Here is a 19,509-nt window from a genome sequence, read left to right on the forward strand (position 1 = left end):
GACCGCCCACAGCTGGGCTGAAAATCATTCTGCCACAGAGAGAGGAACAATATTTAAAAAGAAGAAATAGTACAACACTGAACATATATAAAAACAAATCTATTAGGCAGTGGGCAGAGTAAAGGATAAAGATAAATTACTAAAAGTAAAGCAATATATAATTATAACTATATAATTCACTTTTTACTAATACTGATTATTTTCGTGTTTTGAAAATTTTCTGATCAAATATAAGATTTTCATGAAACCTAGGCTGCAAGCATTTGCCTATGTAGAGAACATTATATATTCATTTATATAATATGGCACATTATTCACAATTATCATATGAGGAATAAATCTCTGTATTATATTTAATTCTTAAAAACACATTATTTCTTTAAAAGAAACATAAGAATCTCTGTTAAACTACTAACATGCCTAATTAGATTGACCATTTATACTTCTTTCATGCCAGATTAGCATTCTTAAGATTCCTAAGGTTTATAAAAGATCTTTAGAATCAATTTAGCACAGCTTTACATGGTTCTTCACAGTTCTAATACCAGCACTTGGAAAAATTAAGCAAGAGGACTACAATAAATTCAAGGCCAACCTGAGGTACAGAGTGAGAGCCTGGCCAAAAAAAAAAAAAAAAAAAAAAAAAAAGAAAAGAAAAAAGAAAAAAAAAAAAAAAAAAAGAAAGAAAAAAAGAAAAAAAAGAAAAGAAAAAAAAAAAAAGAAAGAAGAAAAAAGAAAGAAAGAAAAAAGAAAAGAAAGAAAGAAAGAGAAAAAAAAAAGAAAAAGAAAAACTGTGTATTGGTTTACTTTTTATTTTGCCTCGGTGCATGTCTATACATCACATGCATGTCTGGTGTCCATGGAGACCAGAAGAGCTCATTGATCTCTCTAGAATTGGAGTTTCATATCATTATGAGCCATGTGGCGTGAGTACAGGGAATCAAACCTGGGTACTCAGTAAAAGCAGTCAGTGCTATTAACTACTGAGCCATCTCTCCAGCCCCAGAAAGAACAATTTAACACATCTTCCTTGCAGAAACATGGCGGGAGAGAATCAATTGATAGACATAAACTAAACTTTAGATTACCTCTAAAAACAGAAAGGGAAGGACTCAGAGTAATCCACATATAAAAACCAATAATCAAACCAGGTGTTGTGGCCCATACTTATAATCCTAGAACTTGTGAATGGAGGTAGGAGGTAGAAGGAAGATGTGGAGTTCAGTAGTCCAAGGTCATCGTCATCTACAAAACTGTGTTAAAGACAAGCCTGGGCCATGAATCATGGTCTCAAAAACAGTAACAGCACCAAAAAGTAATATTCCAGCCAGTTTGCAGATCCCTGCATAATATGCTACCATCTTTAACGCTGAGAATAAACCCCAGTCTGATAAAGCATTAGGTCTCTGCTAGCACATGTCTGTATTTCCATTATTCAAGAGGCAAGGGGCAGGAGGAAAATAAGGTCAAGATTAGCCTGGTCTACGTAGTAAGTGCTAGGGCAGCTGGGGTTATATAGAAAGACCCTGTCTCAAAAGTCAAACTTCAAACTAATACATTTATATTATATTATATTATTACTATATTATATTATATTTAGGTAGTAACAGGCAATTCAGCTGATATTGTTACTAGAGTTGGCAGAATACCAATTCTATATACATGTATAAAAGATACTTATTTAGGCCCTAGCTTGCTGGCACATGCCTTTGATCCCAGCACTGAGAAGGCAGAAACAAAGACAGTTGAATCTATGTGAGTTCAAGGCCAGCCCAGACTATGTAGCAAGATCCAGGCTATCCAGGGTTACATCATGAAACCATTAATAAAAGACATCCAGTTTTAGCTAATAAAATTTAATGTAATATCTACCTGTCTATATTATCTAATATCAATATGTTGAAAACATTTTTGTTCATAATACCATGCAGCAAAGCTAAAGCCTTAATATATCATTAGGAACGAGTAAATTTAAAAGTCTTATAAACTAGTCTTGAAGGGCCAGTTTCTTTTTTCTCAGGCTTCAAACTCTCATTATCTTCTTACCTCAGGCCCCAAAATTTTGGGATTACAGATATGCACCACTATGTCTGGCTTCTTTCACCTTCAAAATATACAATGATGTCTAAATCCTAACCCTAAGTACCTAAATGTTTATATAGCTAGCCTACACCAGATAAATTTAACCAGATACCTAGCATTCCTAGATAACTCTGAAGATTGGCAAATCAGTAAAACAAAAAGAAAGCAGGGATTTAGATTCACATTAGAGAGTAAATAAGCTAACAAAACCACAACATAAAAATTCAAAGTAGGTACTCAAATCATGTATAAATATTGAGATGTTTATGACAATTAATCCTAAACTTGGTCATTGATATTGAAAAATAGTTAAAATTCAGGGTACATTGCTTAGCTTCTCTTTAAACTGTGCAAATGCTTGTAAATTTTCCAATTAACCACCATCTATAGGTGTTGTCACTTGGGAAGAAAAGGCTTACATTCTAATGTCTTTTAACTGGTGAGTGAGAAGTACTAATAAGCTTATTAGGCTGAATGCAGCACAGGCACCCTACCCATTGCTTAGCAGGGTCTACAGGGAAATGAATCTAGTACTGCCCACTGTATAGATTAGATTTTGCTGACATGATTAAGGAGGTTAGAAATTGGTCTGCAGTAGAGATCAACAAACTTTATCTACAGAGGGTCAGAATGTAACCATGTCTGGCTTTCTAGGTCGGATAATTTCTATCCTAACCACTCAATTCTGTCTTTTATAAAAATAAATAAATAAATAAATAGATAGATAAATAAATAAATAAATAAATAAATAAAGACAGCTAATGGCAAGCTATGTGCTTCAATAAAACTTAATTGAAATAAACAGGATGTCATCTATGAGTTTATCAAATCTTTTGTCTAATGTCTAGTATGTTTTACACTGTGATTAATGATCAATAAAACATTAGTTATATTTAACTGTATGAAATGATATTCTAATATACATTCTATAAAAGATGATCTTTCATATCTTTTATTTATTTTATTTTTATTAGTAACCACATGATTAAGTTCCAATAGTAGACACCAACTTAAATATCCTATTGATGCATAATGGCTGCCTTTCAAATAACTTGTATTTGCAAACATTAGATTCCAACTTACTCTTTGGATAGGATAAGATGGCTTTTTCTTCTTTTCAACTGTATAAAGACTAATTTCTAGGTCACCTTTTGCATTTCGACATTCTTCTTGTACCCTAATAAAATATTGCAGGTCAAAATAATAAAAACAATCCAATAGTTTAAACATCAAACCTCAAAACTAAACACTTTCAGAATATAAAATTTATCATGCTTCAGTGGCAATATTTTTGTAATCACTACTACTATCACCCATTCTTATTAGATTTTCATCACTCCCAAGATAAATTCTACAACTATTAAGCACTTCCTTCTCATTTTACCATTCCTCTAGGCTCTGAAAACCTCTAATCTCTGTTATGTCTATGAATTCATCTGCTCTAAATATTTTATGTTAAGTGGCATTATAAACATTTTTTGGCATTATAAACTTTTGTCCTTTTACATATCTTATTTCACCAGGCATGATAGTTTCAAATTTTATTCATGTTACAGCACTTTCCAGAATGGCTGTGTTATGGCCTAATAAATACCATTGTATGATTAGACCCTATTCATGTATCTATTTGTTTACTGATTGATATTTGATTTGTTTCTACTATTTGCTCAAATAGAGTAACTTTGCAATGAAGTGTTTTAATATCTTAGACCCTGATTTCTAGTCTACTTTTAGGAATTCTTTGAATTTTCTATATTCCAGCAGTTGCCATTCAAAAAAAAAAAAATTAGGTGGCTTTTTTCTTGATTCCTACTCACAACAGAAAGCAGAAGGGAAAAATGGAAACTAAATATATTTTGTTACTTTTGGTTATCTGTTAAAAATAGTTGGTAAGGAGTATGGTTAAAATGAATTTACATGTCTTCTCTAACAGATTTATATATACATATTTTCCATTTACAGTTAATTATATAATTGTTATAATAAAAGGTAGTTCTACAAGTAGAAATAGTGATTCTAGATTTGAAATTATCCCAATGAAGTCCTTTCACCAATGAGGACTATTTAAATGACATTTTAAGCACTTCTACATTGCATACCCATACTGCTCCAATACTTAATTAGCTGGTGACCTTATACTTAGAGTCACTGTTGAATACAGAGTCTATAACTACTAGTATTCACATGAGTTCTTTCTTAATATTTGTATTCTTATCCTATAACCCCATATACTTCCAATAATGCATCACATTCTCAGTATTCTCCAGAGCATTGATCGTAAAGGTGAGCACATTTTCAATGATGAAGTAATTAGAATTAGCTAATATGGAAAAGCTAATTAATATGTGATGCAACTTGATTAGAATATCTCAGTTGCTAGGCTAATTTAAAATAGTTCATCTGTAAATATACAGCTTTGGATGTTCTTATGAAGGTTACCACATCAACTCACCTACTAACCCCACTGCTGAGTTCATTTACCACCACTCTTCTGCTCCAGGCCATAAGATCTCTTTCAGTGGCCATCTGGCTCCTAGGAGCATTGGTGTGCATTTGTCGAACACCTTCAATCTGACCACTACGCCGAAGGCTAATATTTGGGGAAGAAGGTATGTCCATGTTTGGACTACTTAGAGCTGAAGCAAAAGCAAGGAAAAATACAGGTTTTAAGCAGAGATACCAGTATTGTAGATTACAGCTCTAAATAAAAGAAAAGTTTCCAATACATGATGTTTGGGGGCTGATGTGTAACACAGTGTTAGACTACTTGCTGGTCTAGGAAGCACAAGGCCACAGATTTGATCCCTACCCCAGAAATAAGAGAGGAGAGGTAGGAAAAAGAGGACTGCTGACAATATAAAACTGTTACCCCTGTTCTACATTTTTCTGTGTCATCTTCATGTTTTCATACTGTTACAAATAAAACAAATTCTCAAGAAATGCAAAATCTTATATAATTCTTTTAATCTTTTCAAAGCACACTGCTCAGCAGGCATCTGATAAATACACAATACAAAACCATGTCCAAATATGATCTGAAAGATTCACACATATGTATTAATAATAGTTCAACATGCATCTTTTTAAAACCTAAATTCTATTTTTGCTTACTTTGTTAGGATGTTTCTGAGTAAACTAGGTACGGAGATGCACACCTGTAATTGTAACTCTTGGGAGGCTGAGGGAGATTGTGAGTTATAGGCTAGTGGGGGCTATGGAGCAAGATACTTCCTAGAAATAATGTTTGAGAGTACAATTTACAAAACTTGCAAAAAAAAAAAGTAAAGTGCAAGTGGGGGTTGGGGAGATGGCTTGGTCAGAAAAGGGCCTGCCATGTAGGCATGAAGACCTGAGTTTGGGTCCCTAGCACCCAGTTCTGGTGTCATGTGCCTATAATCCCAGCAGCCAAGAGAGACCATGGAGATGGCTGCTAGCAGTTTAGATAAATTGGTGGGTAATAGGTTCAGTGAGAGACAGTCACAAAAAATAAGGAGAGCAACTGAAGACACTCACCATTGATAAGTGTGTCTTCCTCATCCATGCACGTGCGCGTGTGCGCGCGCGCACGCACGCACGCACGCACGCACGCACGCACACACACACACACACACACACACACACACACACAGAAAACAAACACACCAAAACAAACAAATCAGGTCTCACTGTGTAACCCAGGCTGTTTAGAAATTTACTATGCATCTCAGGCTGACCTTGAACCTACTGTGATCCTTAGGCACTAGCTACCCCCAGGATAGAATTTAAACCATGAGTCACCACATCCAGCTAACAAAACATTTTTAATATCACATTTAACGTTCAAGATTAGTAAGCAATATAAAAATGCAGTGATAGAACTTTGTTTTATTCCTATAGTAAGCTTCCTGTTAATTTTTTTCATGTTTGCAAATAAAACACAAATAGAAACTGCAATCTTCAGCTACAAAAATAATCCAAATAGATGAGCATTGCAAACAGAATTCAGTGGGGTTCCATTGGCTAATGGCATTTCCAATGTACAGCAACTTAAGTGTTAGAGGGAGAACTCTATATTTATTTCACTAATGAAGCTCTAAATTAGGGATCTAAGAAACTCTGCCTCACAAGAGTGCCACTCAGCAAAACTTAAGTGAGTGGGGTGTTCCAAGGGACCCAAATCAAGAACTGTTTTATTATAATTCTGTGAAATACTCAAGAAATAAGTAAAATATTTTGTGTGTTGCCTCAAATTTAAATAATAAATTCGCTTCTGTGTAACCCTACAGGTGATTTTACCAAAATTTTATATTAATTATGTAAATATAAAAAGAAACAACCAGGCACAGTGGTATGGGCCTATAACTGCAGGTCCTTGGCAGGGGGTGTGGTAGGGGGAGAAGGCATGATGACTGCAACTTCAAGGGCATCATGGGCAAGGCTTGATCACAAATAAAAATAATGGGCTTAGTTGTGGAGACACCGAATTCAAACCCAAGCACTGTGGAAAAAAATTCTCATGTTTGCTTTTCAAAGTTAAAAACTCATATTTCTTGACAAATTAGAATTAACAAAATTCAATGTATGTGTATCTGTGTTTATATATATATACGCACATATACATACATACACAATTTTATATATATATATATACATATATATATATATTTTTTTTTCCTCAGGTACAGTGCATAGGCACATTTCACGGTAAGTTAAGAAAGATGTACAATGAATAAATAATACCATTTGTTTTTGTGGGCAGCAAGGTGGCTAAGCAGGTAAAGGTGCTTGTTCTCAAGCCTGGTGACCTGAGTTCTATCCCATGGACACACACATACACACACTTGCGCGCAAAGTCAAATGGGAATTCATTTTTTAAGAATAATTATTATCAAATAAAGTACTTGATTATATAGTAACTTCTACTGTACTAAGATCAAACTATTCTGTAAGTCCATTCAGGAGTTGTATCTATATTCCCTAAGGACTCCAGGCTTTTGTCTACTTTCATTCATTCAAGAAAAATGGATGATCTGCTGCTTTCCTTTCAACAAAGAAGAGCCCATTATTGGAATGGGCTTTTCTAAAGCTAAGATGGCTTAAGTTTAAAAGCTTCATAGACTGGGCCCCCCAACAAAAGGGAAAGACTTATTCCAAGGCTTCATTTCTAGAACTAATAGTAAAGATTTCAAATAAACTGAGTCAGGAGGAATATTATATTTAAAGACACTACCTATATTTTTAAACCATAAATAATAACAATGAGGTCATGCTACTTTGGAATAGATGATACTGTAAGTATAAATTAATAAAAATGTTTACATTTATAAATATGAAATAATTTTGCATATATTAATTTGGTATGAGTAAAATAAGCAAAGTATGTTTTTACACTTTGCACAAATGTACAAATACTTACCACCATTAACAGAATATGATCTATTAATTGGAAAATGTGGAGCATCTCCTTCATTAATTAGTCTGAGATCTTGTTCTCTCTGTAACTCCCTGATTATCCCATCAAGAATGCTTTCTTCTTGGTCATTGGTTTGTTGTCCAATTACCTGTTCTACCACCTCACCATCACCTTAATGAGACCAAAGATATAGTCAGATAAGTAGATTACTTTTTAATATACTTTAATATGGTAAAAAATAAGCCTAATCTTTTAAGTAAGCTTAATCTTAAATTTATAAGATATTTAAAAGTTAACTTATAAATTATGAGAAGTAATTAGAAATAATTTAACATGAAAATAAAGTATAAATGAAACAACATTTTATGAGAATATATTTAATGATTCAGCATTTGTATTTGATTTAACCAATACTCCTAAAATAGACACTATTATCAACGCATTTTAAAGAATAGCTATAATGTAAAAGTGAAATAACCCATTTTAAAACAAATTTCTAGGTGTTAATATTCTAATGCCAAGCTCAGTAGAGATTTGAGCATTGGGGCTTATATTGTAACTGAGCTTGGCTCATTATAAAGTCCTGCATGGCCTTGAGTACACAGCATTCCTGCCCCAGCCTTCTGAGTACTGAAATTACGGGTGGAAGCCACCATGCCTGGCTTGAGTACTGTATAAACAAGCTTAGTCGCAGTTACCTAAAATGTTTCTTATCTTTCTTTCATGAAAATTTCATTCTGAAAGAAGTTAAAAGTATGGTCTATTTTTTCCTTTATTTATAATACCAGTGTTTTAATAAGAAAATTATTTTTGTGATAAACTCAAATTCAATGCTTACTTCTGACTGAAAACTTTAACTTTTATCTTTCTTAAATATATCATGTCGTGTTTTTCATCTTGTTTTGTAGTTAGATCAAACACTATTTGGTAAAGTAATGAAGTAACTAGCTCATTTAAGAAACTAAGTATGCTAAGTCAAATTTTTATTTATATAGTTTCAGTTTGATATTCTATTTATTAGTCACATTTTTCTCTTTGGTTAAAAAATATTAAATCATCAGAGAAACTAGTGCTACTTCATTTCACTACAAATTTTTACTTCAATTTATTCTATAAAGGTCAGTTCAAGCCTTAATTTTCTAGCAAAGAGAGAAAATTCAGAAGCCAGGTGTGATGGCACATGCCTGTAATCTCAACAGTAAGAAGTCTAAGTGAGACAGGGAAATGTGAATTCCCAGCTACCCCAGGGTACATAGTGAGATCCTGTCTCAAAAAGAATTTTAAAGGAGGAAAGGAAATTCTATTTGCAAATCTGTAACTTACTCCTCTATAATTAAATCAAAATTGTTAAGTACCAAATGGATAGAAAGATATTCTATGGAAGAGGAAGTAGAAAAGACAGTATACACAGCTCAGACATCTATCTAAAGAGACCAGTTTCCTTTTCTTGGGCTTATTGACTAGGGACTTTTAAAATGAACTATCAATATAATTTAACTAATTATAAAAAGCTTACTATAACAAAGTTAGTAAGTTTAATCATTACCAGAAGTCATCATGCAGAAAAAGGTCATACATAAGGTAATGGTTTCCCAATGTGGTAGATCAACAAATTGTCTTTTGGGTGTGTTACTATTTGTTCTACATCTCTTACTTGTGCACAGCAGACCTAAGCAATGAAAAACTATAAGCTGAAATACGCAAGTAAAAATTATTAGATCTAGAATATAATGCATGGTATGACCTATCCCAGGGTTCAGTGAGGAGTACACATCTGTAATGTTGTCAGTTTGCTTTAGGAGATTGCATACCATTAGCCACATATCCTAGCTGTGGAATAAGCTGCTCATCTTTACAGTTTTCCCGTCCTGGTACCAGCCGTTGAAATTTTGTAGGATGAGGATTTCCATCGACATCCACCAAGAATGGGGGAGGCATGAGGTGAGGAGCTTGTTGAGTTTGCTCATCCAATACATAGTTATTGGCATCTCTGATAAGTGGTCGATAATCAGTGTGGAAGAACATCTGATCTGGAATCTTTGTGACAGATCTTTTGTTAGTGTTTAATATACCAAAAAACGTCTAGCCTGGCCCCTTATTTTCATTTTATAGGACATATATACTTTGAATCAGACAATTTTTATATTCTCTCACAGTTTTGTGTTGCTATATGTTCCCTCTAGGCAGAAATAAATGGCCTAGCTAGTAGTTTTCTTTTCTATAAAATCCAATGATTTGCATTATTTTGGAGATTTCATATTGTATTTTCCTAATTAGGATAAATAAGGCAGCAATCTATCAGAAGTTGCGCATTTTGGTTTGAGTTACAACAAATATACAAACCTATATAATGAGTTCTTATTTTTATTAAGTGAAGCATAATACATATCATGAGAGATATAAATATCAACAAAATCAACAATATTAAAAACTACTACAAGTATTGAGCTGACCTCAGTGATGATGAGGTCTGTTCCCACTGTAAGATCTTACAATCAGACTTATAGCTAATAAAATGCAAAGAACCAGTTGGGTGCCGTAAGGCATGCCTATAATCCTAGCACTTGGGAGACAGATAGAGGGTTACAATAACTTTGATGCCCCAGCTATTTAGCATAAAACTAAAAAATGTGGATGGAGGCCTACAAACACAACCTAACAAAATTACACCAAAAAGATAACCATTGTAAGCAGATTTATAACAAGCAACAAGACTGAAACAATCAGAAAAAAAAAGCACTCCCAACTTAAAAAAGGAAACTTTCTGAATTCTATTAGATCATTAAAGGATTAACAGCAATGCTTCTCTCAGACAATTTACATAAAACAGAAAAATGAGAGAATACTACCAAAGTCTACGTACAAAGCCATTTTTACCCTGGTACCAACACAACAACAACAACAACAACAACAACAAATGGATAAAGACAAAACAAAAATAAAACTATACGCTAATATATCCAATAAATATAGAGGCAAAATAAGTTATTTGGAAACCAAATTCAAGAACACATCCAAAACATCACTCAACAATATCAAATTGTCTTCAAATCAGAAGACATGTCATAACATAATACATACATACATACATACACACACAGACAGACTCAAGGGCAAAGACCATATGATCTGTTCAGCTATGGACTTTTAGTTTTTGGTGTGTGTGTGTGTGAGAGAGAGAGAGAGAGGGAGGGAGAGAGAGAGAGAGAGAGAGAGAGAGAGAGAGAGAGAGAGAGAGAGAGAGAGAGAGAGGGAGAGAATATTATACGGTCATCTCATTCAGAAAGGCTTTTGACAAGTCTCAGCATGATAAAAGCAGTGAAAAACTAAAAACAGAAACATATGATGGGAGCTAGAAAAATGGCACAGCAGTTAAAGAGTGCACAGTGCTATTCCAGAGGACCAAGTCCCTTTCCCAGAACACAGAACAGACAGTTGAAAGATAAGTTCAGCTCCAGGGTCTCGAGACCCAGAACCCTCTTCTACCCAATAGGCACTACATTCATGTGAACATACACCTCCTCCCACCACATACAAAATATACACATAAAAATAAAATCTTTTTAAAAAAGAAATATGGGGTAGAGAGATGGTTCAGCAGTTTAAGAGCCCTGATTGCTCTTCCAGAGGACTTGGGTTCAATTCCTAGAACCCACATGCTGCCTTATAACCATTTGTATCTCCAGTTTCAAGGAATCTGACACTTTTTTCTGCTCTCCATTGGCACTAGACATGTGTGTGACATACAGACATACATGCAGACAAAATACTCATACATATAAAATATATTTTAAAAATCCAAAAAGCATATCATATTTCAACATAGTAAAGGATAAATAAAAAAAGAATCTACAGCCAGCACCAAACCAGATAGGTCTCCAAGTACTGTCACTAAGACCCAGAACAAGCAGGCTTATTTTCTGAGACAGATATAAAAGTGATACAAAGAGGAAATGAAGAAATTGGAGCACTTTTATTTTCAGATACTAGGGCTATATACATAAGAGACTCAAAGACTTCACCACATCGGGTTGACAGAGATGGCTCAGCAGTTAAGAGGACCTGTTGCTCTTGAAGATTGGGTTCAATTCCCAGCTCCTGCAAATTGGCTCACAACCATTTGTAACTCAAGTTCCAAAGGACTCTCTTTCGACTTCCAAGGGCATCAGACATGCATATGGTACACATACATACATGTACAGAAAACATCCATACCCATAAAATAAATAAATCTAATTAAAAATATTTCTGTAGAAAAACTCTAGACTGATAAATATTTTAAGCAAAGTGGAAGGATATAAGATTAATGTAAAGCAATCATCCTTTTTTTATACCAATGACCAACAAACTGAAGAGGAAATCAAGAAAACATCCCCACTTATAACAGCCTCAGAAAATAACTAAAATACCTTTTCATAAATCTAAGTAAGTGAAAAGTTTGTGTACTGGAAACTTTAAAGCAATGAAGGAAAAGGAAAATATTTTATCTCTCATGTATGATATATATATATATATACACACACATATATATACACACAAAATGTAATATATATCCATATATCAGGTATATATATATAATGCACATATATTCATATAAAACTCATACAAAGGTTATATATATATATATATATACACACATATATATATATATAATGAATGAAGAAGTGAAATTAACTGGAGGACTAATTGGTGGAGAAACAAGGGAAGATATATATTCAATATACAATATATATTTGTATGAAAATCTCCTTAGATAATATAATACCATGTTTCATGAATATATACAATAAAAAATTAATTCTGAATGGCACAATCACAAATCATTATCTGGAACAAAAATTATATATACTAACCTTTTCATAGTATTTACTGCATCCAAAACCAAATAGCAACAAATGCCCATGAGAATCTGTACAGGCAAAATGGTTTCCATCTGGTGAAAATTTACAATCAAACACTGCCCCATGACCTTGGCCTTCAATCTGAAATTCAGAGGAGACTTTTAAGTCATTATATGAGTTCTTCTCAAATATTAAGCAATGCTATCTGTCTATGTTAATATCTCCTGCCTAGTCCCTTGGATTCTGTAATGAATCAACATTTCAATGTACTCTCTGGCTCTTATAGCCAGAGCCCTAGAGTAAACAGTAAATCTTTGAAATGTAATTAAGGAGAATAAAATTGTGGTGGATGCAATGAACAATTGCTCCTAACATAAAAACTCATGAAATAATAAATGGATGAATTAGAGTTAAAAGGATCATATGCAAACAAATTGACAAACATGCTATTCAGCAAAGATGTTAGTTTTAAATCTTAAGCTATAAAATAATTAAGCCTTTAAATGACTATCTTAAAATTAAACAATATAAATATTCAACTAACAAAGGACATAGTATTTTTAATGATCTGGATCTATATAAAGTCTGTAGAAATGAGCTCAAAGGCCCATCCACAGTTTAGCATTGTTTAGTCAGAACAATTCTCAAGGAAAAGACCCTAAATCGACAGGATAAGAGTATGTTCATTATGAACAAATGGTGTTTTACTGACAGAAATGACAACCATTCTGTTTAAGCCACTCTCAAACACTGAGAGTTTGAGGAACACTTGGGCTATATAAAACACATCTCCTCCTCCAACAACAACAAAAGAACATGTATATATACTAATGTTTTACAAATCTCCTGATTTGTATTAGATTTAGATCATGAGCAGCTATATCAACACACAAGATCCTGCCTGAAAAACAAATAAACCACAGCCAGGTATGGCAGTGCACATGTGTAATCCAAGCACTCAGGAGGCAATGCAGAAGGATCAGGAGTTAAAGTCATCATTGGCAACACTGAGAGTTTGAGGCACACTTGGGCTATATGAGACACTGTCTCCTCCTCCTCCAACAACAACAACAACAACAACAACAACAACAAGAGAATATATATATATATACACACACTAACCTATACTTTCCAATAAGTTTGACTATGAAACTCATATAGTTGAAGGGTATACCAGACACAGATATTTGTATTACAGTCATTTTTGTAATTGTAAACTGAAAATATAACTTCAGGGAGGTAAAGTTTTTCATAGGGATGTACCCCTTGGACTAGTGTCTCGATATAAGTGAGTATATACCATTTAACTCTTTTTGCTTCTAGGTTAACTCACTCATTACGATCATTTCTAGTTCAATCCATTTGTCCACAAATTTCGGGAATTCCTTGTTTTTAATAGCTGAGTAGTATTCCATAGTGTAAATGTACCACAGTTTCTTTATCCATTCTTCTACTGAGGGACACGTAGGCTGTTTCCATGCTCTGGCTATTATAAATAAGGCAGCTATGAACATGGTTGAGCAAATTTTCTTGTTAATGTGCTGGAGCATCTTCTGGGTATATTCCAAGGAGTGGAATAGCTGGGTCTTGAGGAAGCCCTATTCCCATTTTTCTGAGAAAGCACCAGGTGGGTCAGAGGGGAGGACATCCTATTGAGACTTTAGGTGTGAGAAGCCTGGGAGAATGAGGAAATAGAAGGATCCAGAGGGTCCTGGAAAACTACAGGCGGGTCTGGGTCCTGGGGTCCTCCTCAAACTATGGCACCAGCCAAGGAAAATATAGGCAGTAAACTTCGGACCCCTACCCAGACTAGCCGATGGACAGGACATTCTCCACCATTAAGTGGAGAAGGAGATCTGACTTTCACACAAACTCTGGTGCCCCATATTTGACCATGTCCCTTGGATGGGGATGCCTGGTGGCACTCAGAGGAAGGATAATAAATAGGTCACCAAGAAGAGACTCGATACCCTATAAGCATAAACAGGGGGAGGAGGTCCCCCTCAGTCACAGAGATAGGGGAGGGGAATAGGGGGGGAAGCGAGAGGGAGGGAGGAATGGGAGGATACAAGGGATGGGCTAACAACTGAGATGTAATATGAATAAATTAATAATAAAAATAAATAAATAAAATATTTTTCTACCACACACACACACACAAAGAAAATAGAACTTCAATTATAGTTAATTAGTAATAGTTAGAACATTGATCTTTTGGTATTTCAGCTTACATTTTTGATGCAATTATAAGGAATTTGAACAAGTTTCGGTGTAGATTTCAGAATTTGAAAAATACTAACACCATGTTGAATAGCCATGCTGAATAGCCATGCTGAAAGGTCTAACTCTAAGCCTTGAGCCATTCTCTGAATTATTTCACTGATTTAAACATAAGATGACAAGCTGTTTCTTTGTCCTAGGCTACTGGATTATCCAAAAAGCAGAGTAAGATTTAATATGAACTTTATATACACAGTATTCTTACCATATTAAAGTAATTTCGAATTTTGGTCCCTCGGTCAAGGTCCCAAATAAAAATATTCCCATCATGACCTGCTGAAAGTATGATCCTTTGATCAAATGGATGTGCTTCTAGAACAAATACTTCATCATCATGGCCCTGTGATGAAAACCAATATTAGAAATGAAAAAGCAGCACCAGATGTCTGGTTTATTTGTTCAAAAGATCTTGAGCACTAGAAGTCTGGTTGAGATGAATTAATGCATACCGACTGAATAGAATTCACTCACGGTAACTTCATTAAAAATTATTCTACTGAGAGGTCCCTACATGCACAACTGCTGATTTTATAAACCTGATGTCACAGATAAAAGATACAGAAAGATGATTAGTGCTCAGTAAACACTGAAATGTAATTTAGAGATCTAAGACTTCACTGATTCTAAAAGGCACAGAAAATACAACAAGCAGGGTGTGATGGCATATGTACTTCTGGCAGTCAAGACATGGATTTGGACACTCAAAGGCCACCCTTCACTATACAGTGAGTTTGAAGCCAGTGGGGAATACACAAGATAGGGTCTCAAAGTAGACTAGAAGCTGGGGGACAGAGAAAGGAAATAAGAAAATTCAACAGAATCTTTCCCTAACATCCACTCTTGGAAAGAGCTTGATTGGTTTCTGTGCATCATTCTCTATCAAGAAGTTGAAACAGGAATATGACTGGTCCAAACTACATAGTAAAATGTTACCTCAAAACAAACAAACAAAACAAAACAACAACAACAACAACAACAAAAAAAAAAAACAAATGCAGATTGGCCCAAACTATCCAATGCTAAGATGAAGAGGTGAAGTTCCATTGCAGAAAGTACCATCAATAACTTGAAGACAACCAAATTCTTCCTTGTGGCTACCTAAAAGTGTTCTTTCTACTCTGTAACTAAGACCTTTGGTCAAGAACCATCTTAAAAGTCACTATTTGTCAATGTCTTAAAAGAATATGCAATAAAGCGGAATTCAAGTGGTACTGGCATATCTATTTCAGAGTTCATTAGGAAGAAGTCTATCCCACATCAGATCTGATCACTGTTAGAAGGATTTACTGGTTCATCTTGGACTTTTCATTACTGGCCCTTATTTGATTAAAGGGTTTTCTTTTAATATGCTTCAAGGAGAAAATACTGCTGAATTTTCATTGATTTATAATACCTAATACAGAATCTTTTACACAGTAGATGCTTAGGAGACATTGTGTGAACAGAAGAGCATTATGCCCCATTAAGACCCTAACATAAACAGTTACAATGGAAATGAAATGTAAGAGTACTATATGAAATGAGGGTTTGGGATTTAAACAACTGGTAAAGTGCTTGCCTAGCAACACATGCTCTGCCAAGAACCATGTGATGGCACATGTTTATAATCCAGTGCTTGGGAGATGGAGCCAGGGAGAATAGGAAATTCAAGGCCATCATTGGCTAACTAGAATATATAAGGCTAGCCTGGGCTACATGAAACTCATCTCAATTTTTTCTTTCTTAATTTCTTCCTTTTCTTCTTCTTCCTCTTTTTCGTTCCTCCTCCTCCTCCTTCTTCTTCTTTTGGTTTTTTTGAAATATAGTTTCTCTATGTATCCCTAGCTGTCCTGGAACTCTCTCTGTAGACCAGGCTGGCCTCAAACAGAGATGCACCTGCCTCTGCCTCCTAAGTACTGGGATTAAAGGTATATGACACCACAGCCTGGCTTCATCTCAACTTAAAAAATGAATGAATTAATGAATTAATGAATGAAATAAAGTTGACTGCTACAAAGGCTAATTTTGTCAGTGAAATTCAGTGAAAACAGATGACCTGCATCAGTCCATGAAGTGCCACTAAACAAGACTTTAAAGTAATTATGAAGATGAAATTTGAAATAGAGCTATTAAATTAACAGCTACAACTCTTAAAGCTATAAATGTAGATATGGATGTGCCATGTCTAATGGAGTAGATACTAGCCATCTGTGGCTATTAAGCATTTGAAATATGAGTAGTACAAATTGAGATGTTTTGTATGAAGAGTCTTCATGAAAAATGAATGTAAAAATGTTAAAAAAAAAAAAAGAAAAATGAATATAAAATGTTTCATTAGTAAATCCTGTATTAGTTCCAAGTTGAAATCATACTATTTTGGATATATTAAGTGTAAAATTAGTTTCTTTTTAATATTGGCTACTAGAAAAATTGGCATTAGATTATGTATATGACTTATATTTGTTGTTTGGAGTATTGATCCAAACCAAAACTTACAATTAAAGAGTCAAAGAAAGAATTCAAATTATTTTTGGTTTCTTTTTATTGACTAGTTGACTGGTTTTGAGACATGATTTTCATATGTAGTCCAGGTTAGCCTTGTATTTATTCAAGATGTAGCTCCAGCTAGACTCCAACCTGTGGCACTCCTCCACCTCAGCATCCTACATGCTGTGATTACAGACAGAGGTCAATTACCACAATTAGTTGGATAGGGATGAAAGCAAGGTAAAGTAGAAAGAAAGTGAGCTGCTTTTTTAGTCTGATCCATGCCACTTAATACTACACTAAAACTATGTGACATTCACTTGGATTTGCTTATGAATTGATTACTAAAATCAAGAAAGGAAACAGAGGTTCAGCCTATAACGTGATGAACTGACAAACAACCCTGCCCACGTGAATTCTATTGATCCTACAGATGTAGCAGCCTTGACCATGAGAAATATACTAGAAAGATAACTATCTTTTTACCTACTTCTTCCTGTTTCCTCTATTTCTTACACAAACTGATCACTGAAGATAGAAAATGTAAGTCTAATAAGTCATAGAAAAAAAACAAAACTTCCATGTCTTTCTCCTAGAATAAGGTACTTTGATCTTTCCATTCTTTTTTGAGACAAGGTCTTCCTATATTGCCTAGACTGCTCTCAAACTCCTAGGTTCAAAGAATCTTCATACCTCAGCCTCATAAGTGTTGGACCTACAGCACACAGCTGTTCTAGGCTTAAATAGTTTCTTTTCCTAATAAAGAGTATAATACTTACAGATAAAGTGTGAAGAAGCTGCCCTGTGACAGAATTCCAAACCTTCAGAAGGAAATTGTTCACTGCAGTAATAACAGTGGTGTCGTAACGATCCCAAGCCACCATAGTCACCTTCAGTTTAGTGACTTTGTCTTCTGCAGATGTCAAATTATTCCTGAAGTAATAATTTTAAATATTAATATCTTGTATTTGTTTAACAAAGGTAAACACAAAACAGCAAATATGACCAAATTTTCTAGGAAAATGAAAATGATCAGATAAAGAAATCTAAGTATTCATTAAAAAACTCTACCCTATCGTAGAATACTACCCATCTATCATAGAATACTACCCATTGTAAATTGATGCCAATGAAGGCTAAAACCTATAGAAAACAAAGAGTTGTGTTGGTCAGCTTTTGCCAATTGGACAGGTACAAGCTAGAGTCATGAGGAAAGAGGGAACCTCAATTGGAAAAATTCCTTCATTCGATTACTCTTTAGATAAGACTGTAGCACATTTTTTTCTTGGTCTAACCATTGATGTGGGAGGGTTCAGCCCATTTCTGGGCAGTGGTCCTAGATAAGAAAGTAGGCTGAGCAAGCTATGAGGAGCAAGCCTAAAAGAGGAGTGTACTCCATGGCTTCTGCTTAAGTTCCTGCCTCCAGGTTCTTGCCTTGAGTTTTTTAGTGTTGGAGTATGACCTGGGAGTTGTAAGATACAATAAGCCCTTTCCTCTCCAATTTGCTTTTGGCTATTAAGGTTAAACACAGCAATAGGAACCAAGCTAATTCAATAGTTACTTGGAAGCACATGAAAAAGTGAGATTAGAAATAACTATCTTAGAAAATAAAATTTACAGGATGATTATGTTGGCTGCCCAACAATACAAAAAAATATAGTGGTCATGTTATCCTCTTAAGTATTACTTTTAAAAATCTAATAGACTGTGTAAATAATTATCAGGAAATGTATTGATTTAAATGACTATGACATTAACAATATCTGTCTATGACTATAAAGTCAGTTTAGTTTAATAAGATAGTCAATTTAAAGGTCAAACATAAAAAAACTGAATTATCTCAAAGAGACTGATATATCGTCTCATCAATATTAAGCTGCTAAAAGCAGATACTGATTAAATGCATGTAAAATGCTGAGTACAAATGCCAACGTTATGAAATATAAGGAAGCCCTTAGGAATTAGAGTAAAAAGTAAATGTAGTATAGTATTTAATAAGAATAACTCTTAAAATACAAGTATAGATAGATGTAAAAAAATGACCTATGAAAACTAAGCCAGACAATAACTCCATGGGAGTCAACAAAACACACACATAACAGCATCATGATAGATCACAATATCATAGAAATCAGCAATGTTCTATAATCAACAACAAAGGAACAGTTGCTAAGTGACTGGATAAAGGCGCAAATTTCATATCTAGTAATTAATTTCAAACTATTTACCAACATAAAAATTATATTCACTAGTAAATATAGTTCAATGCAAAGGATGATATGGCATGGGAGATCCCCTGAAATATTTACTATCCATCCTTACCCACTCATTTTAGTAGCCATATCCAGCACTATATTCTTCCATTCTTGTTGTTGATATTGCCATATTCTTGCTGTTCCATCTCTACTTCCACTAACAAATCTTAAGCTGGAAAAAAAGTTAAAATAG

The 19,509-nt window shown here is 34.3% G+C and overlaps 1 protein-coding gene across 1 annotated transcript in view; it reads right to left on the reverse strand.

Annotated features, from left to right (window-relative positions):
- The window catches only part of Brwd3 (bromodomain and WD repeat domain containing 3), a 92,528-nt gene that overhangs the window by 29,695 nt on the left and 43,324 nt on the right, over positions 1-19,509 (reverse strand). The window contains exons 13-21 of the mRNA XM_051141811.1: positions 19,384-19,488; positions 17,841-17,994; positions 14,801-14,935; positions 12,328-12,456; positions 9,286-9,511; positions 7,478-7,645; positions 4,535-4,718; positions 3,166-3,259; positions 4-29 (exon numbers count right to left, since the gene is read on the reverse strand). Of these exons, the coding sequence (XP_050997768.1) occupies positions 4-29; positions 3,166-3,259; positions 4,535-4,718; positions 7,478-7,645; positions 9,286-9,511; positions 12,328-12,456; positions 14,801-14,935; positions 17,841-17,994; positions 19,384-19,488 (1,221 nt within the window). The remainder of the gene's footprint in view (positions 1-3; positions 30-3,165; positions 3,260-4,534; positions 4,719-7,477; positions 7,646-9,285; positions 9,512-12,327; positions 12,457-14,800; positions 14,936-17,840; positions 17,995-19,383; positions 19,489-19,509) is intronic.

This window comes from Acomys russatus, chromosome X, assembly GCF_903995435.1.
Source record: "Acomys russatus chromosome X, mAcoRus1.1, whole genome shotgun sequence".
In the NCBI taxonomy this organism is placed as follows: Eukaryota; Metazoa; Chordata; class Mammalia; order Rodentia; family Muridae; genus Acomys; species Acomys russatus.